The sequence below is a fragment of the Podarcis pityusensis genome, assembly GCF_964106645.2.
Source record: "Podarcis pityusensis genome assembly, chromosome: 8".
Classification (NCBI taxonomy): Eukaryota; Metazoa; Chordata; class Lepidosauria; order Squamata; family Lacertidae; genus Podarcis; species Podarcis pityusensis.
The window spans coordinates 7,503,677-7,524,446 of NC_138033.1; the positions used below are offsets into that span (position 1 = coordinate 7,503,677).

At 51.1% G+C, this 20,770-nt stretch overlaps 1 protein-coding gene across 6 annotated transcripts in view; it reads right to left on the bottom strand.

The window, feature by feature from the left end:
* DMPK (DM1 protein kinase) overlaps positions 1 to 20,770 on the bottom strand; it is a 55,490-nt gene that overhangs the window by 2,343 nt on the left and 32,377 nt on the right. The window contains exons 3-14 of one of the 6 annotated variants that reach the window (XM_081018796.1): positions 20,639 to 20,722; positions 19,348 to 19,443; positions 16,229 to 16,377; positions 13,295 to 13,388; positions 11,916 to 12,116; positions 11,527 to 11,790; positions 9,267 to 9,355; positions 8,653 to 8,761; positions 8,395 to 8,537; positions 5,707 to 5,804; positions 2,030 to 2,106; positions 1,386 to 1,462 (exon numbers count right to left, since the gene is read on the bottom strand). In XM_081018796.1, the coding sequence (XP_080874922.1) occupies positions 1,386 to 1,462; positions 2,030 to 2,106; positions 5,707 to 5,804; positions 8,395 to 8,537; positions 8,653 to 8,761; positions 9,267 to 9,355; positions 11,527 to 11,790; positions 11,916 to 12,116; positions 13,295 to 13,388; positions 16,229 to 16,377; positions 19,348 to 19,443; positions 20,639 to 20,722 (1,481 nt within the window). Of the gene's footprint in view, positions 1 to 1,385; positions 1,467 to 2,029; positions 2,107 to 5,706; positions 5,805 to 8,394; positions 8,538 to 8,652; positions 8,762 to 9,266; positions 9,356 to 11,526; positions 11,791 to 11,915; positions 12,117 to 13,294; positions 13,389 to 16,228; positions 16,378 to 19,347; positions 19,444 to 20,638; positions 20,723 to 20,770 lie in introns of all 6 variants that reach the window. The other 5 variants (XM_081018795.1, XM_081018797.1, XM_081018798.1 and 2 more) reach the window with 5 other exon arrangements.

The following is a 20,770-nucleotide window of genomic DNA, read 5'->3' on the forward strand; positions in this document are numbered from 1 at the left end:
CCGCGGGGCATATCAGGAGAGGTGGTCCCGTAGGTACGAGGGATCCTGCTTTCTCTGTGCTCAGTCACTCCTACTCTCACACAAGCCATGCCTGGGTATACCACTGCAAGGCCGGGTGTCCTCACAACTGAGTATTCTGCCCTAAAATTAAAAGGTTCCTGCCCATGGAAAGCTAGCCTGTTGAAGTAGGTTAGTGCCTTTCTCCCTGGCACACTAGATTTCTTCAGGAATGGATTGGTCCTTGGTGGTGCTCAGCAGAGGCTGACGGAGAACAAACTGTGAAGAACTGGCACTCAGGGAGAGACGGAGCAGCCAGCCTCCCACGAGGTTGCCTACAAGAGGACACATGGCTGGAGAGAACTGGAGCAGCCAGTTCTGAGCCGGCCCGTCCAGGAGGCAGGCCGAGGCAGCTGCCTCAGGCGACAGAATCCAAGGAGCATTCTTCAGGCGCGTCTCCTATCGTCGGAGAAGTGGTTGCAGCGGCTCCTGGGTTCTGGCAAGATCTTGCGAGAGCCCCGCGAAATTGTACGGAGACTTCTGGGACCTCTTGCACGATACCGCCAGAAGCCAAGGCTCCAGTAAGGGAGGGTTTGTTGGGGGGCGGCAAAACGAGACGGTGTGCTCTGGTTCTTGGCAAGCTGGGCCTTCGTCCTGACTTTTAGGTGTAAGAAAACAGGGAAACACTTCAGCCTAAGCAGACAGGCCCGTTGGCGCCATATTATTCCAAAACCATGTGCCACAAGAAAGGCTATTAAATAAATGGCAGCTTTTATTCCCGTTACTTTTATTTATTTAATTATTTCACCCCGAGGTCCCGGCGCGGGGGGGAGTGTTACCCAATTAAAACGCTGCATTAAAAACAGTTCAAAACGACTTCCAATCCCCAAAATTAAGTAGGCGCTAAAAATATACACCTCGGGTGTCAAAGGCCAGGGTGCAAGAGCATCCTCCCTAAGCTGCATAATGGAGGGGGTGGAGTTCCACACTTTAGGGGCCACCACAGAGAAGGCCCAGCCCACCCCCAAGCCTCTGAGGGCATAGGGACAACCAAGAGGACCCCCACTGCCAAGCTCTGCCCCCAAGAGGACCTGTAGGGAAGGAGGTAGTTTTTGGGGTATTTTAATCCCTCTTCTGCAATCAGTGCTCTGCCCCAACCACCTTCCAATCGTGCTGTGTTGCCCCGTCTCTGCACAGGGGTGTTTTTGCCCTTGATGGCTTTCCGTCAGTCGGGGTGTGTGTGTAAAAGAACACGATACCAGAAGAGCTGGGAGCGGAAGGCCGCTCTCAGGCCAAGCAAGCACTGACTTCAGGTGAGCAGAGAAGAGGGGGAAAGAGAGAGAGAGGTCTGTGTGTTCGCACATGCGCGATGATGGCAGCCGACGTACCCTAGAAAAGAGCAGCAAGTGCCGGTACAGAGGTACCACAAGCGGGTATTCACAAAGCCGAGATGCCATGGTGCCGCCTTGCTGGAAAGAGAAAGCAGAAGTCAGCGGGGCAGAGTGCCAGGCAATTGGGGGGCGGCGGCGAGTAGGTGGGTTGGGGGGAGAGACCAGATCAAAGCACAACTGCTTGCTTTCTCTGTGCACACCCAGCCAGAAACCCCCACACACCCCCAGCTGCCATTTGGGCTGTGGGTTGTGACAGCCACTGCCCCTTGTCTTTATGGAACCAAGTTTCTAGTCCTTTTGGAATGAAACCTTTCCCATCTTTCGCCTTTTAAGAAAAAACTAAACAAACCAGGAAGTCTAATATTTGAAGCACAAAAGTTGCATAAGAGAATGTGAATAAGCTGCACCCACCCCCCTTCCAAAAATAAAATGCAAAATACATTCTGGGGTGCGCGGAAGGTTGATGCAGAACCCACAGAGCCCCAGAGTCAGAGGACCCCAATATTGGGCAGACTAGAAAGCGTCATCTCCCCTCCTCACCCAGCAGGGAGCCTAAGCTTGTGGGGCGGGGGACACACACACATCCCTTTCCCTCCCCCACCTCCTCCATGAGGTACGGCAACCTGCAGAGTCAGGCTTACATTTGCCAGGCGCTCCACGCGGCACAAGAAAGGGTGGGTGTGGTTGGGGGGCCAGCGGGGGCTCCAGCCCAGAGAAGCTGGAAGGAAAAGAGAAATGTGGGGCCAAGTTTCCTTTGTGGGGGGGGGCGGGGTGTTGGTGGTGACTGGGTGAGGAAGGGGAGGACAATGTACAGAGAAAGAGGCTAGCCTACCAGGCATGCGGGAACAAGCCGGCAAGCGTGCTGGGCAAAAGAAGCAGCCCGTTGCCATGCGCCGCACATCGCATGCTGTGCTTCCCTCAGTGCACAAAGGCCAGCTGGCTTCTCACTCAACCCTTAGCGACTGACAGCTCTCATGCGCTGTCGTGGCTCACTGTGATGGCCTGGGATTCGGACTCGGATGCTGAACCTGAGGGATCCCAGCCTGCACAGGATTCCCCGCCTCCAGAACCAGCTGAGCCGGGGCTGGGGCCTGAGCCTGAAGGGTCCTCACCTGTGCTGGATCCTCAGGTGCAGTCACCAGCTGAGTCTGCTCTGGCTCCTGAGCTGATGGAGGACCCATTGCCTGCAGGTGCTCCACTCTCAGCCCCATCAGGGGAAGAGGAGGTTGCCTCTGGGTCCAGTAACTCTCCTGAGCTGCAGAGGCTCAGGTCAGAGAGGCGGAGGGAACTAAGTTCCCGCAGGAGGAGTGCTTGCCTCCAGGCCAGCAGAGGCGAGTCACCTGAGGATCGGGGCCGCCCTATGCCTCGGGGCAGATAAAAGCCGGCCAGTCCCAAGTTGCGGGAGCAACGTTGTTGGTTCCTAGTTCCTGCCTGCACCCTGTCCTGCTTTCCTGCCTGAGCTCCTGACCCACCCTGGCTCTCTGCTTGCAAGCCTGTTCCTGACTTCACCCGACTCCCTGCCCTGCACCCAGCTTCAGCTACTACGGACTGGCACCACGTTGCACCTTTGTCCATGGACCGGACTTGGACCTCGCCTCTTGGGTAACCCACGGGACCAGCACACTCCCGTACAGACAGAGCCGTCTTTCCCATAGGGCTTAGTGGTGCGTCGCGCCAGGACGCCGGCCTCTTGAGGCACCCCAGCGAGTGGGGGAGCTGCGCGGCTTTGTCGGTGGTCTCCCCTTTTCCTCCTGAATGCCCGCCAGCTGCGCCCCGTCAACTATATGGCTGACGGGTGTGCAGCTTTGTTCACAAGCCTCCACGGTAGGAGAGCGATCCCCGCAGAGGCTTGGGAAAAGGTCGACAACAATGGGAAACGGGGGGGTGGAACGCTGGAGGGATCTTTGCACCACGGCACCGGATATGCCTAAGGCAGCTCTGCGTACAGACCTGAAGCACATCTAAGAACCTAGGAGGAGGCCTGATGCACCAGGACAATAAAGTCCCCATTTGGTTAAACACCCTGTTATCACGAAGGCCAACCAGATGCCCCAGGCAGGACTTGAGTGCATGAACAACTCTTCCCCATCTGAGACTCAACAGCGGAGGCAGAGTATAGAACAGACCCTGCAAATGTCCCAGAAAAACCGGCACGTTTCATTCCCTGCCCCGGCAAGAGCACAGTGGCCATTTTGGGTGTCGTGACCTCACGTGATTTTGCGCCGAGACCTTGTGCTTTTCTCAGGGCTGCAATCTCGCATGGCGCCCCCCCCAACACATGTTTTTGGGTGCCATGCCATTGTGTGAGAGTACAGCTCCAAGAAAAATAGTGTATTTAGGGCTCCGTGGTCTTGCATGTGACTTGTGCAGGAACACAGACGGGAAGATGTGTGTCCTGGTTTTGAGACTCGGAGAGTATGCCTGGATACCTGAAGGAGCGTCTCCACCCCCATCGTTCTGCCCGGACACTGAGGTCCAGAGCCTTCTGGCGGTTCCCTCATTGCGAGAAGCCAAGGGAGCCAGGCAGGCGGCCTTCTCGGTGGTGGCACCCGCCCTGTGGAACGCCCTCCCACCAGATGTCAAAGAGAACAACAACTACCAGACTTTTAGAAGACATCTGAAGGCTGCCCTGTTTAGGGAAGCTTTTAATGTTTAATAGGTTATTGTATTTTAATATTCCGTTGGAAGCCGCCCAGAGTGGCTGGGGAAACCCAGCCAGATGGGCGGGGGATAAATAATAAATTATTATTATTATTATTATTATTATTATTATTATTATTATTATGCTGGTAGCCATTGACAGAGCTCAAACTGACCAGTCGTGCACCCGCCCCTTTGATGGGCGAGAGGCAGGGTGGAGCAGGAGCCCGTGAGGGAGAATTTTCAAGGGTTAGAGCACCCGTCCAGCACCCAGAAGGGGAAGCGAAAGGAACAGGGCTCAGAGTGTCAACGATAGAGAACCTGCAGGGAAGGCAATGGTTCCCCTACAGCTGTCCAAGTTATGCCCTTCCATCTAGGCTACTGCTAGATGGGGCCGGGGAGCAGGTGGAGGCTCCCTCCTCACCCCAAACCCAGTCAGCGAGGAGCTGGGCCTAGAGAGCCAAGCATTCAGCCTGCTGGTGGATCTGGCGATGAACATCGGGCAAAGACAGCCCAGTCGTCTCTCTGGAAATGCGGCTCCTCTCTGGAAAGGCAGGGGTTTTTAAGCAGCTCCTGTGCACATAGCCTCAGAATCAGTGGGCTCAAGTTGGCCAAGGGGTCTGCTCTGAGTAGGCACCATACACCCAAAGAGCCAAGAGACCACTTTAAAAAGTCACGGCTTCCTCCAAAGGAATCCTGTACATGGTTCAGGTTGCTGAGTGTTGTTAGGAAACCTCCCTACCCCCCCCCCCAAAAAAACCCTACAGTTTCCAGGGTTCCCTGTGAAGAGGGATAGATGGATAAACTGGAAATCGTAGCTCTTGGAGGAAAATACAGTTATACCTCGGGTTACAGACACTTCAGGTTGTGTTTCTTCAGGTTACGGACGGTCCGAGACCCGGAAGTACCGGAATGGGTTACTTCTGGGTTTTGGAGGTTGTGCATGCGCAGAAGCGCTAAATCACACTTTGCGCATGCACAGAATCACCAAATCGCAATCCACGTGTGCGCAGATGCACCGCTGAAGGTTGCGAACGCTGAAGGTTGTGAACATGCATCCCACACAGATCACGTTCACAACCCGAGTGTGTAAGTCTATTATTATTATTATTTGAATTTATATACCACCCTATAGCCCAGAGGTCTCAAGGCAGTTCACAGAACGAAATAAAAATATAAAAACCACAAAATACGTAATCAAAATAAAACAGACGACAGGTCTAGCAGCACCCTGAACAAGCCACAGCTCCCAGAATCCTCTGGGGGAAGCCATGACAGTTTAAAGTGGTACCACAGTGCTTTGGATGTGTGTTGTGAACAAACTATTTCTTGCGCACACACTTCCTTTCAACTGCCAGCCTTTATCAATCTGGTTCCCTCCGGACGTTTTGAACCACGACTCTCGTCATCCCTGACTGTTGGCCATGCTGGCTGTGGATGATGGGAGTTGTAGTCCAAAGCACTCAGTCCATGTGTGCAGCTGGGGCTGAGCTCCCTGGCTTGCTTCTGGGCGCAGTGCTGGCCTTGGGGCACGTGCTTCTTCCAAACCGTGGAAGGGAAGGGGGTGAAAGAGCTGGAACCGAAGGGGGTGGTCAGCAAGCTGAAGGAGTCTGCCAGGAACACAAGCTGGGCGACGGGCTGCAGGCAGGAGGAGGGAAGGGGCTCCGGTGAAACTTGCCTTCCTCGGCCATCGGCCTCATCCCTTCGATCTGCTCCTCCAGGCGTTTGATCTGAGCTTCCAGTTCCAAATTGCGGCTCTCTGCTTCCTTGAGTTGGCTGGGCAGGAAAAGGCGAGACAATCATTATTTGATGCAAGGAAAGTGGGAAGCCTGGGAGAAGGACTGATCTACTCGTTATTTAATGTTATTATTATTTTATATATACAGTCATACCTCATACCTGAAGGCAGCCCTGTTTAACTTGACATGAGCCAACAGTGTGACGCGGCAGCTAAAAAAGCCAATGCAATTCTGGGCTGCATCAATAGGAGTATAGCATCTAGATCAAGGGAAGTAATAGTGCCACTGTATTCTGCTCTGGTCAGACCTCACCTGGAGTACTGTGTCCAGTTCTGGGCACCACAGTTCAAGAAGGACACTGACAAACTGGAACGTGTCCAGAGGAGGGCAACCAAAATGGTCAAAGGCCTGGAAACGATGCCTTATGAGGAACGGCTAAGGGAGCTGGGCATGTTTAGCCTGGAGAAGAGGAGGTTAAGGGGTGATATGATAGCCATGTTCAAATATATAAAAGGATGTCACATAGAGGAGGGAGAAAGGTTGTTTTCTGCTGCTCCAGAGAAGCGGACACGGAGCAATGGATCCAAACTACAAGAAAGAAGATTCCACCTAAACATTAGGAAGAACTTCCTGACAGTAAGAGCTGTTCGACAGTGGAATTTGCTGCCAAGGAGTGTGGTGGAGTCTCCTTCTTTGGAGGTCTTTAAGCAGAGGCTTGACAACCATATGTCAGGAGTGCTCTGATGGTGTTTCCTGCTTGGCAGGGGGTTGGACTCGATGGCCCTTGTGGTCTCTTCCAACTCTATGATTCTATGATTCATGTTACATCCGCTTCATGTTACGTTCTTTCAGGTTATGTCCCGTGACGACCCGGAAGTACCGGAAAGGGTTACTTCCAGATTTTGCCACTCGCACATGCGGAGACGCACAAAATGAGGTCATGCGCAGAAGCGGCGAATTGCAACCCGCACGTGCGCAGATGTACCGCTATGGGTTGCACTCTTTTCATGTCACGAATGGGCCTCCAGAACGGATCCCATTCACAACCAGAGGTACCACTGTATATATATTTTCCACAGAATTTACAACACATCCGAAATTCCTATCAAATAATCCAGTAATTCTGGGATCCCCCCTCCTCCTTGGTTTCCCCAGTTTCCCAACGAACGCTGCTCATTCTAGTTATTCCATACCTGATCTTCTCCACACTGTTTTCAGATATAAGTTTTACTGCTGTTCTTAACCTGAAGCGACTCACGCTATTTAACTTTATTAAAGCTCCAAGCCGTCCTTCCTGCCAACAGGAGTGGCAAAAACAAAGCAGTAAAACAGTACAATTAAAAAGAAAGAAATCCCACTGAAAAAAGGTTAAGAACAACTAAACTAGGTTTGTTTTTCATGCCCTCGCAGCTAATCATTTCAGTGACTTTCGGCCTTCATGTGCCTGAGGGGATTGGGCCCATTCACCCTGTCTGCCGTCTAACATGGGAAGTCCAGCTTCCTCGAACTCCATTCATTCTTCGTTGACCATAGGAGGTTCTTCTCCAAATTCCTGCCTTCCCACCCTTTCCCCTCTCTCGAATGGGATAATTCTCACGGAGTAACTCTGGAATGAGTAAATCCAGATCGAGGGAGGGAGAAAGTGTGGGGAGACAGGGATTTGGAAGAGAGCATCATTCGAGGAGAATTAATGGAGGTCAAGGAAGCTTACCTTCCCACCGGAGCGGTACCTATTTATCTACTTGCACTTTGACGTGCTTTCAAACTGCTAGGTTGGCAGGAGCAATGGGAGCTCACCCCGTTGCAGGGATTCAAACCGCCAACCTCCTGATTGGCAAGCCCTAGGCTCTGTGGTTTAACCCACAGCGCCACCGCGTCCCTTAAAGCATATTTACAAGCAGTTTATTCAGGGTAGTTCAGGACAAAGAAAACATGTCTGCTCTCTTTCATGTCCAAGAGCAGGAAGCAAAAGCTATACACAACGGAAGTTCCCAGCAGGCTGTGCTGGAAGTAAACAGACATGTGACACGCAACAACTCCACATCATAGCTGTCAACTTACAGATTTGAAAATAAGGGACCAGCAGCCTCGAAAATAGGGACCAGCAGCCAAAATAAGGGATTTTCAGAACACAGGTATGTTCGACTTCTGAACCCCTACAAGCCAAAGGCAGAAAGCCCAGCCAGCAGCCAAACAAAGCCTCAAGCGGTGGTTCCCACAGCGCAGCAACCCGGCAAAGGGGATGCAGCAAGGAAAACCACCGTCACCTCTCCGCTGGGAAGCGCTGAGCAAAGGCGAGTCCCCAGGCAACGCGACCGATTTGATTGGCACAAGGCATGCAAGCTCCACCCCCCAGTCGTTCTTAGACTCCTTATTGGGTGAGCAACGCAGCCAAGCAACACAGTTGGAGCCTCCCTCCTCCCTGGCCGGCAGGGAGGGAGGGGGAGGAGCTGCTTCCTTTGAAACCCAGGAAATTTAAGGGACATCATCAATAAGGGACAGCAGTGGGACACGGCACTGGGGTAAGGGACTTTCCCACCAAATAAGGGACAGTTGACAGCTATGGTCCACATGCCAATTCTTAAGTTGAATCAGAACATCAATATCCTAACACCCATAACCCTCACCTGGCAAAGGTCTGGTTGGCCCCCTTGACCATGCTGAGCTCTTGACACAGCATCTCCCGGCTCCTCAGCTCCTCCTCGAGAGCCGACTGCAACTCTAGGAAAGTGGCCACGTCAAGCTTCTGTCCATCCGGGAGTTTGCATGCCTGGTAGGGAGCAAGACGGAGGTGTCTGTGAAACCTCACACACTGAGGTGCCTCTGGGGTACCAGTTTAGGCTCTCCACTGCCCCATTCTGGCTCCAGTTGGTCCCCCAACCTACCAGCTCCTCCGGGGTTTGCTTGGGGGTCTGCTCTGGGGGCAAAGTCCTCTGGCTGCCGTCGACCTCCATGCTGACGTCCCCGCGGCCTCTTTCCTCCGGCTCATTCTGTCTGAGAGAAAGGGAGAGCCTCACGGACCCGATCCTGGCAGGGTCTCCGCGTTGCCGCAGGACCGTTTTGCCCAGGGGTCAACTTGCTTTCTGGGACCAGGGACTCGGCTACGCAGCTGCAAATGTAATGTCTTAGGTGTGTTTTAAGCGCATTACACAAATGGGACACCAGATGGCGGTGGTGAGCTAATGCAAAATTCAATATATATTTTAAAACGTTTTTGTGGTTTTTTAAAAAAAGCATTTTCACAGTGTTTTTTTCTATATAGGTCTAGATTCAGCCTAGGTGAACACCTGCCACCTTCTGCACAGGTGACAGAACCCCTCCAGCTACCTCAATTCCAGGGCCTGCAACTGGCTTCTGACACCAGCCTTAGGCACAGCCTTTTTTTAAGGGAAATTCCCTTATTCCGAATAGGATTCCTCGCAAGAAAAGGGACAAGTTGACAGCTATGGCCTTGGGGTTCCCAACCCAAGCGCCCCCAGCACCCCCAAAGGTGTCTTACTTTGCTGCTGCCGTATAGGTGTACGAATACCCCACGAAGGGCAGGTGCACCCCGAGCGGAGAGCTCTCCATCACATCCGACAAGGTTTCCTAGGAAAAGGGAGACACAAGCACACAGAGGGTGGGTGGGTGTTTGGGGGGGTCAGTTCTAACTGGAGCAGCAGCAGCAGCAGCAGGCTGAGCATAGCGCCTCCTACTGGCAGTGCTGGATTTACATACAGTGGTACCTCAATCTTGGGTTCCTCAACATCGTCAGATTACGGCTCCCCTCATTCCTAGCCAGCATGGGCAGTGGTCAGGGATTTTGGAATTTGTAGTTCAATAGCAACTGGGGGATCAAGGCTGAGAAAGATTACACTAGGGTTTCTGCAGCGGACTTTCAGGGAATGCCATGGGCCGGCTGGGGGCAGAGGAATGGTGAGAGGAACCAGCTGGAGGACCCCCCCCCAAGGGAAGAAGGCTCAGAGCCAGGGAATTGGTGGGCGACAACAAAGAGTAGATGATGAGATACCACAGGGGCGGGGGGGAGAATCTTTCTATATGCAAGTACAGCTGCTAGAATAGGGATTGCTGCTAGGTGGAAGTCACAAACTATACCCACAAAGGAGGAATGGATTTGTAAACTAAATGAATATTTAATTTGCGCAAAATTAACTGCTATGATAAGAAATCAGTTGAATTAAAAATGCTTTGATGAATATATGGCAAAATATTGCTCAAATATATATATATGCTAATATGCCTAGATTAAAATGTGAAGTAGTGGATGGAAGAAAAATTAGTAAGGAAAGATAATAAGAATATATAGATGATTTGAGAAGGTTGTAGAATGCAAAGATTATTGTAAATGGTATAATGTGGAGGAAATCAAGGGGGGGCAGAGGGAAGTGGGAGGAAGGAGAAAAGAATACAGTGGCACCTCAGGTTAAGTACTTAATTCTTTCCGTAGGTCCGTACTTAACCTGAAACTGTTCTTAACCTGAAGCACCACTTTAGCTAATGGGCCCTCCTGCTGCCGCTGCGCCACAGAAGCACAATTTCTGTTCTCATCCTGAAGCAAAGTTCTTAACCTGAAGCACTATTTCTGGGTTAGCGGAGTCTGTAACCTGAAGCGTATGTAAGCTGAAGCGTATGTAACCCGAGGTATCGCTGTAATATGATGGATCGAGGAAACAGAAATGTAAATGTATGGGGGGATGGGGAGGAAATGGTGTTGGCTTTGGTGCACCTGTATTGTAATGTAATATGAGAAAACCAATAATAATAATAATAATAATAATAATAATAATAATAATGAGTAGTCAGAGGGAGACGATGGGGAAGAGGTGGTGTTGGAAGCGGAAGAGGTAACAGGGCTCAGTGAGCGGGGTGAGTCTGTGGCAGAGAGCAGTCCAGAATCAGAGGCAGAAGAGGAAGCAGGAGAGGAAGGGGGCCAAGAGGCAGAGGTGAGGCAGGCTGGCAAAGTATTGCAGGTGTTTCCTGCCTCTCCTGCGTCAAGCTCCTCTCCCCACTTGTCTCCCAGAACCAGAAGAGGCATGAAAAGGGTGGAGGATAGGTTGGCTGCAGGCAGGCTTAGTCTCTGATTGCTTGGGGAAAGCCCTGGAGGGGAGGTGATTTAGATGGCAGTGGTGAGATAGGAACTTTGAGTAGGGTTGCCATATTTCAAAAAAATCCGGACACAAAAGCTTTGTGGTGGGGGGACAAAGTTCTGGAACTTTTTTGGCGGAAATCACACAAAAAATTGACGTTCCTGAGCGATTTTTCAGGAAAAGCGGCAAAAACGACACTGCCAACATGGGCTGCCATACGTACGGATTTTCCCAGACATATGGCAACCCTACTTTTAGTCTCAGCAACTGATTCAAGGGGTAAGAAAAGAATCCAAACTCTTCTAAGACCTACTGGGGATGAGCTGCTGTAGTCATTAAGTCTGACACTCAGCCAAGTGTGTGAAGATTGTGTTTTAGCTGTCGTAAACTGCCACGGCCAGGGCAGGACTCTGGGGTGGTTCCCTGGAGTCCCACCTAGGAGAATAAACATGACCCCCCCCCGCCCCATACCCAGTAGGGCTGGCTCGCCACATTTTGAAACGAGCGAAGCAATGGGAATTATTGTCTGAAGAGCGGGATGAGGAAGGGACAGCTCTGTAAAACTCTCTCACCCATGGAGTCCACAGTTACTTAAACGGTGTTTCTCAGATGAACTGGCACTTGGGGGGAAGAGGAATTGGGAGTAGGGGGGACAAATAAAAAGTCACGTACCCCTCCCCCGCTCACCATGTCAGTGAGACAGTCATCCACCACGTCAAAGTTGCAGGTGTCCGTGGCGTTGGCAAATTCGGGCACGAACGACGGCACGCAGTCCCGCAGCGAGTCCCAGTCCACGCCCACAAAGAAGGGGTGCTCCTGGAAGTCCCGGACTCCGTGGCGCCCCAGCCGCATCTCCCGGGGGCAGATAAGCCCTTCGATCAAGGCCAGAGCTTCGGGAGGGACGTCGGGAACCGACGGAGGGAACCGGAAGTGCTCCTTCGGAAAGGGGAGTTTTGACAATCGGCAAGGGCGCCCAGGGAGAGATTTTGGGCCCGATTCTCTGTGAGGCAGACCCACACAGACCCGCAAACCCCGCCCCGAAGTCTCCGCCCCTCACTTACTTTGAAATGGATTATCTTTCCGTACGTCTCCACCACGGAGTCGGCAAAGAAAGGAGTATGGCCGAAGAACATCTCGTAGGCGAAGACGCCAAGGGACCACCAGTCGCACTCCGTGCCGTAGGAGTGGGCGCCGTCTTCCACCGCTTGCAGGATCTCGGGGGAGAGGTAATCTGGGGTGCCCACGGCTATCGTTGAGCAGACCTGCCACACATGTGTGCTGGTTTTTTCTGTGTTTTTTTGCTGGAGTAGGGGTTTTCCACTTACAGTGGTACCTCAGGTTAAGAACTTAATTCATTCTGGAGGTCCGTTCTTAACCTGAAACTGTTCTTAACCTGAGGTACCACTTTAGCTAATGGGGCCTCCTACTGCCGTCGTGCCACCGGAGCACAATTTCTGTTCTCATCCTGAAGCAAAGTTCTTAACCCAATTTACTATTCCTGGGTTAGCGGAGTCTGTAACCTGAAGTGTCTGTAACCTGAAGTATCTGTAACCCGAGGTACCACTGCACACACTTTCCCGTAGCTATGTACATTTTGGCACATGTTTCTGAGCACAATTCAAAGTGTTGGTGCTAGCCTTTAAAGCCCTAAGTGGCCTCAAAGGCCCAGTATAGCTGAAGGAGCGTCTCCCCCCCCCCCCCATCGTTCAGCCTGGACACTGAGATCCAGCTCCGAGGGCCTTCTGGCAGTTCCCTCAGTGTAAGAAGTGAGGTTACAGGGAACCAGACAGAGGGTCTTCTTGGTATTGGTGCCCGCCCTGTGAAACACCCTCCCATCAGGTCAAGGAAATAAACAACTCTCTGGCTTTTAGAAGACATCTGAAGGCAGCCCTGTTTAGGGAAGTTTTTAATGTTTGATGTTTTATCATGTTTATAATATTCCGTTGGGAGCCACCCAGAGTGGCTGGGGAAACCCAGCCGGATGGGCGGGGCATAAAAATAAAAATAATTATTATTATTAGCTGGAGAACTGCCCTGAAAAATTCAAAGAAGTGCAAATTTCAAAGGGTGTCCGTGTTTCAGTTTTCGTATTGTTTCAGAAAGGGCAAATTAATTATGTCAGTTTGCCTCTAAAGGCAGGCTTGATAATCATAATAATAACAATAGTAATAATAATAATAATACAACAACACACCGCCCATCTGATCGAGTTGCCCCAGCCACACTGGGCAGCTTTCAACATAATAAAAACACAATACATATCAAACATTAACAACTTCCTTTTACAGGGCTGCCTTCAGATGTCTTCAAAAAGTTGTGTAGCTGTTCATCTGTTTGACAGCTGACGGGTGGGTATTCCACAGGGCGGGTGCCACTACCAAGAAGGCCCTGTGCCTGGTTCCTTGTCCCTAATCGCCCCCACCCCCAATTCAAGTCTCACCGTCCCGTCTTTGCGGAGCTTGAGGCAGGAGCCAAAGTCCCCCAGCCGGATATGTCCACATCGGTCCAGGAGGATGTTGTCTGGTTTGATGTCTCTGTTGGGGAGTGGAAAGAGATAAGTGAGAAAGTCTGGAGACTGGGAAACTGAAACGAGGAGTGGGGGAAGTAGAGAGGGGCTCAGTCCCTCCTCAAAGGCTGGCCCCTCTGGCAAGGCAGCCAGATAGCTGCTCATGGTTTGCTGTTGTTGTTTAGTTGTGTCCGACTCTTCGTGACCCCCATGGACCAGAGCACACCAGGCACTCCTGTCTTCCACTGCCTCCCGCAGTTTGGTCAAACTCATGCTGGTAGCTTCGAGAACACTGTCCCACCATCTCGTCCTCTGTCCTCCCTTTCTCCTTCTGCCCTCCATCTTTCTCAACATCAGGGTCTTTTCCAGGGTGTCTTCTCTTCTCATGAGGTGGCCAAAGTATTGGAGCCTCAGCTTCAGGATCTGTCCTTCCAGTGAGCACTCAGGGCTGATTTCCTTCAGAATGGAGAGGTTTGTTCTTCTTGCAGTCCATGGGACTCTCAAGAGTGTCCTCCAGCACCATAATTCAAAAGCATCAATTCTTCAGCGATCAGCCTTCTTTATGGTCCGGCTCTCACTTTCATACATCACTACTGGGAAAGCCACAGCTTTAACCATAGCTGTCAATGTTTTCATTTTTTTAAGGGAAATTTCCTTATTCCGAATAGGATTCCTCGCAAGAAAAGGGCAAAGTTGATAGCTATGGCTTTAACTATACGGCACTGCTCATGGTTACTGAACAGCAAAGGAAGCAAGCTCTGCACATGCTCAGAGGCAGTGCCATCCGATGCTCCACAGGGCATTTCTGTTCAGAGCTGGGGCCCAAATTAAGACCTACTGCTTTGTTTAATCAGCAGCATTTGGGGCTATTTAGGTGAGAGGAAAGACACGCAGGAGGTGGTTCTTTGGGGGTCTTTCCTGACCACCTCCTCTCCCCAAAAACATGAGCAGTGGCAGTCAATTCCCTGTTGCAATGAATAAAACAAAGATTGGGATATCCAAAGAAGAAAAACATCTCAAGATTTCTCCCCAAAACAGACAAAGTGGAGGCACAGGAACTTCCTGGGAAGGGAGTTCCGGAGGTCACCACTGGAAAGACCCTGTCCACAGTGTGGGGCATTCTCCGTTGGGGTCCCAAGATCTAACTGGGTCCCTAGAAGCCTCTGTCGGGGTTTCCGTTGCTTGGGGGATTCCTCCTTTGAAAGCCGCTCCGCCCTCAATACCCCCCAGTGCCCCTCCCTTTCTCTGCCCCCACCCCACCGGCAGGCCCCTCTGCATTCCCAAGCCTCGGCCGCTCATGTGGTTTGGAGGGAAGCCCAGCTTGTCTTGCACAGCCTGAGATGAATTAGGCGATTATGAATCTAGGACAACATTTTTGGCTGTTTTGGCGCTCTGTGTGCGAGGGGGGCGCCGGCCGGCCTCATGGACCCAGCAGCTGGGGGCGGGGAGGCGGGCGAGCCACAAAGACTCTGGAATTCTTGCCTGGTCCTCCCCACCCCACAACCCCTCCTGACCCCATAGACGTTCCTCTGCCCCCTCTGGAGCAGGCTGCAGAGTCAGGAAGGGGGGGGGAGCCTGGCGGAGACCTGTAAACCGAAAGAGTTTGCTTTGAAAGGGGATTATAGCCCAGAAATTCCAGAGGCAAAAGCAAGAAAGTGGGAGGGGATTGATCTCTCCCCCCCAACACACACCCCACACACTCTGCCTCCAATATTCTGCTTCTTCGAACACGGTGATGGGCAAAGGAGAAGGGATTTGGGGGTTTGAGGAGTTTGGCGGCAAATCAGCGTGGAACTCTGAGAAAGCCCCAGTGCCGGGTTCGAGTTCTGCCTATTCTGGAGCGCAGAGCTGGGATTTAGGGTGACTGATTGGGCTGGGGGGGGAAGGTGAGTGAATGGGTGGGGGGAGCGGGCAATAGGATGCAGCCCAGAACCCTCTATCATAGGGGTCAGCAAAATTACCGCGCCTCGGACCAGTGTCTCCAGCACCGATTGCGCATCGGGCTGGAGGGCGGGGAAGCATGTGCCCATACGCATACGCACACGCTATTTCCAGTGTACTTCTGGGTCTAAGGAGCACCGGAAATAGCTTGTGCGCATGTGCACAGGTCTCCTCCGACCCGGATGTGCACTGGAAATAACACGTGTGCACAAGCTATTTCCGGTGCTCTCCGACTAGGAAGTATAAACACTGACAACTGGCAAACACTGGCCTGCGAGCGCTCCAGTTGGAGAACAGCCTTTAGCAAAGGTGTCATGGGCTTTGAAGACACTCGAACTCAGGACGAAAGGAAGAAACGTGCTAAGAAGAAGGCATGCTTGGCAAACCCTCACCGTGATCAACTCCCGCCCGGGAACCAATGTCCCCACTGTGGAAGGATGTGTGGATCCAGAACTGGCCTCCACAGTCACTTACAGACTCACTGTTAAAACCGTGTTCATGGAAGACAATCTTAATCGGCTACGAATGATCGCCAAAGGAAAAGAAGAAGTGTCATTACACAATAGATTAAATGATTTTTCAATTTTTCCTTCTCTCCTTTTCTTCCTTTATGTTTCCACTGCCTCCTTATTTTTATTCAATGCCCCCCCAATTGCACCTGAGTTTACGACTGCCCCCTGGATCGTTCCAACGCCCCCCAGGGGACGGTATCGCCCACTTTGGCAAACACCAGTCTAGCCAGTCAAAAGCTTTCTGTGTGCAAAGCTGAGCTGGTTACGGTGAGGACTAGGGAGAGTCCTGAGGGCCACATAAAGAGGGCTAGAGGGCCACATTCAGACCCCAGGCCGGAGTTTCCTCGGGCCTAGCCTAGAGCGCTCTTTCTTGGCCCTTCCCCCCATGAGACCCCCACCCGCCTGCTCCACCTACCTGTGTACATAACCTATACGGTGTATTGAGTCTATGGCCATCACCATCTCGGCCAGGTAGAAGCGAGCCATCTCCATTGGGATGCGGTCCCCAAATTTGCTCAGCAGCGTCAAGAGGTCTCCCCCAACATAGTAGTCCATCACCAGATACTACAGATGGATGGAGTTGAGAAAGGTTAAGAAACAGCACCCATTCCTCCTGTTTTAGGCAACCGTGTTCTCATAGACCAGTGTTTTCCAACCTGACAACCTCTGGCTGATGGGAATTGTAGTCCAAAACAGCCAGAGGGCACTAGGTTGGCAAAGACTAGGGTATCATTTATCGCAATGCCAACTGCTGTTTGGGGCCCCGAAAACTCAAAGTCCCCTCACAACCAGAGACAGGGGCTGCATCTACAAAGTTATAAAAAAATGCTCTGAGGGAAAAAAACACATTTTAAAACCCACAATGGAAAATTTCATAATGTTCTGAGTTTAGCTCTACAGCGCCATCTGGTGTCACGGTGTTATAACGCATTTATAACGTTTTATTTTTTACTAATGTAGCTGAGTCCAGGGTTTCGAATCTCAGGATAGCTCAGTTGGTTACAGCATGGTGCTGATAATGCCAAGGTTGCAGGTTCGATCCCTGTATGGGGAAGCTGCATATTCCTGCATTGCAGGGGGTGGACTAGATGAGCCTCAGGGTCCCTTCCAACTCTATGATTCTATGAAGCCCGAGAAAACTCTGGCGTGGAGGGCTGGTGCTTACACTCTGTGTCAGACTGATGCCCACACCTGGAGTCAGTAAAGAAGTTCTGTCTGACCCTAGTTATTATTTTTATTTTATTTACTACTGTTTTCCCCAGCTGTCTTTAAACAACCCTACAAGGCAAGATAGTATTATTATTATTATTATTATTATTATTATTATTATTATTATCCCCATACTGCAGATGGAGAAGCTGAGGTAAACGCTAACTATACCGACTTAGCGAAGGCCGGCGTGCGAATTTGAAGGGCTCCGTTCTTCATTTGTAGAATACGCCGTTCTCTGTTTGGCCTTTGTGTCCTGAAAGCTGAGGGCAGGCTACAGTTTTACTAAACTGAAACTACATACTGCCTCCACTGAGGGGGGCAAAATATGCCTCTGAATACAATTTTCCGAGGAGAGGGGTGTTGTGCTCAGTTCTTCCTTCTGGCGGTTCCCTCACTGCGAGAAGCCAAGTTACAGGGAACCAGGCAGAGGGCCTTCTCGGTAGTGGCACCCGCCTTGTGGAACGCCCTCCCTTCAGATGTTAAGGAAATAATCAACTATTCTACTTTTAGAAGACATCTGAAGGCAGCCCTGTTTAGGGAAGCTTTTAATGTTTGATGCATTACTGTATTTTAATATTTTGTTGAAAGCCGCCCAGAGTGGCTGGGGAAGCCCAGCCAGATGGATGGGGTATAAATAAATTATTATTATTGTTATTATTATTATTATTATTATTATTATTATTATTATTCCTTGTGGGTTTCCTATATGGGGCATCAGTTTGGCCATCATGAGGACAAGATGATACATTTGACGAGCCTTCGGTCTGCAAAAAGCTTCTTTGCCTCACAGCTCACGGCAAAAGGGATGTAGCCCCCACAGGGGCCATCTATCACCACTCCTCCCTTTCCCCTCTGAATTAAAAAACAAAACGTCTCGACTTGCTCCAGACATCCCCAAACCACAAAGCGCAGACTCCCTGCTAACTCGCATGCCCACCAACACCCTAAAAGGCTAAACTCCGGAGAGAACAAATTTGTCAATGGTGGTCATTTGGGGGCAGAATACCGCCGGATCTGGAGCAAACTAGAAGGGATGGCAAACGTCAGCGCTTTGTTTTGAACCGGAGGACGGCTTGCCTTTTGAAGTGGAGGCTCTTAATTCCAGACCTGTGTGGGCTTGACATAATCCAGCGAGGAAGGAAAGACACAAATGTCCAGATCTCCCCTTCCTTTTGTTGCTTCTGTCCTGACTTACTCGTTGAGAAACTGGATTCTGGAACTGAGCCGGGGTCCCGTGTCCTGCCAGTGATCTTCTGCTGGAGTCCCGGCTGCCCACTGTCAGAGACAGAGCACTGGGCCAAATGCATCTCCACTGCGTCTTCTTCGGCTCTTATGTCATACTCAGCAGCCCCATATTGGCTGTGAGTCGTGCAAGACCCACTCCCTGATTTGCTAGCCTCTTCCCACCTGACTGGGGAGGGCGGAGCCCTCACTGGCTGACTGAAAGACCAGTGGACTGACTCCAGCTACAAAAGCTGAGGCTGCACAAGGGACTGTTTTGGTTGTGAGTCATAGAAACATAGACTTGGAGGGGACCACAGGGATCATCTAGACCAACTCTCTGCAATGGAAGAATCTGTTGCCAGTTTGGGGCTCAGGATGCCTATAGGCTATAGGGGTGGGGTATTGCTTTGGGTTATTTGTTTTGCCAATACAGTGGTACCTCAGGTTAAGTACTTAATTGGTTCCGGAAGTCCGTTCTTAACCTGAAGCGTTCTTAACCTGAAGCAGACTTTCCCATTGAAAGTAATGGGAAATGGATTGATCCGTTCCAGACGATGAAAAACACCCCCTAAAACAGCAATTTAACACGAATTTTACTGTCTAACGAGACCATTGATCCATAAAATGAAGGCAATAATCAATGTAAAGGTAGAGGGACACCTGACCATTAGATCCAGGAGGCTTCGCGTTCCTTTTGCTGAAGCCAGGAGAGCAAGAGGGATTGGTGCGCACCGATCCCTCTTGCTCTCCTGGTGTCGCTTCGCTGGAGAGGCGCTACACAGCTTTCCCTCTCTGCGCAGCTCCCCTTCAGCGAAGCGGGAAGAGAAACAGAGTCCCCTCCATTTCTCCTCCCGCTTTGCTGGAGAGGCGCTGAGCAGAGAGGGAGAGAATATTCTTTTTCTTGTTCTCCTCCTCTAAAACTAGGTGCGTCTTATAGAGCAAAAAATACGGCACTTAGTTTTGTTCATGCATGTTTCAAAACATTTTTACGTACTGCTTATGATGTATTTTTGTAAGTCTTTTCGTGTTGTGAGCAGCCCTGAGTGTGGCTTTATCCATGGAAAGGCGGCCTACAGATAAACGATGATAATCACTCACCAGGTAATTCTCGTCTTGGAAAGCAAAGTGCAGCTGCGTAATCCAGCGCTTGTCTCCGTTAACCAACACGTCCCGCTCCTCTCGGAAGCAGGAAACCTGATGGGTGCAGCAGCAAAATCGATTTATTTTCTCAATTCAGTACACAATTATTTGTTATACCATCTAATTTCAGATCTTCTTTGGGTAGCTAAGCATAGGTAAAGGGTAAAGGGACCCCTGACCATTAGGTCCAGTCGCAGACGACTCTGGGGTTGCAGCGCTCATCTCGCTTTATTGGCCAAGGGAGCCGGCGTACAGCTTCCGGGTCACGTGGCCAGCATGACTAAGCCGCTTCTGGCAAACCAGAGCAGTGCACCAAAACACCGTTTACCTTCCTGCCAGAGCGGTACCTATTTATCTACTTGCACTTTGACGTGCTGCTTGCACTCTACTTGCACTTTCGAACTGCTAGGTTGGCAGGAGCAGGGACCGAGCAATGGGAGCTCACCCCGTGGCAGGGATTCGAACCACCGTCCTTTTGATCAGCAAGTCCTAGGCTCTGTGGTTTAACCCACAGCGCCACCCGCGTCCCTCTATTCGATTAAATGTTATGCCAAATAACCAGAAAAAGGAAGCATAACTTGCTTAGGTTGATACGCAGTAGCTTTGCTTCATTTGACTGTAGCCAATGAGAGTGAGTGTTTAGAGAGCCAATCGGGTGTTATGAGCCATCAAACCTCGGAAATACACTTTCCCCAAAAGGCTTCCACAATTTTGGCTGCTAGCATAAATTGCCTCCTCTCCAGGGTTTTCCCCAAGCAATCAGAGACTGTGTCTGCATGGAGTCAACCTCCCCTCCACCCTTTCCATCTCTCTTCTGGTTCTGTGAGTAAAGGCTGGGAGCTGGTTGCAGGAGGAGGGGGAGACACCCAGGACTCTTCCCCAGCCAGACTCATCTCTGCCTCTTGGCCTCTGCTTCTGCCTCCGATTCTGGACTGCTCTCTGCCACAGACTCTCCCTGCTCACTAAGCCCTGTCCTCTCTTCAACTTCCAACACCACCTTCTCCCAGTCTGCTCCCTCTTCTCTCTCCATCCGCTCATTGTCGTCCCACCACTACTATCCTGGCTCTGAGCCTTCTTCCCTTGGGGGTTCCCCAACTGGTTCCTCTCACCATTCCTTTGTGTCCAACCAGTCCATGACAAGTCACCTGAGAATCCCACTGTTTTGGGGTACCATCCAAAGAGCTGGTGTTGACCTATAAAGGCCAAACCACCCACACAGGGCCTTGAGGGCGCAGCTTGCCATACCCACCTCGACCCGCTTCAACATGTCCCATTTATTCATTATCTTCATGGCGTACACCTGGGATGTCCTCTTCAGCTTCACGACCGCTACCTGTGCAGGTAAAATAGGGGATGGGAGTCTGTGTGTTGAAGAAGGGGC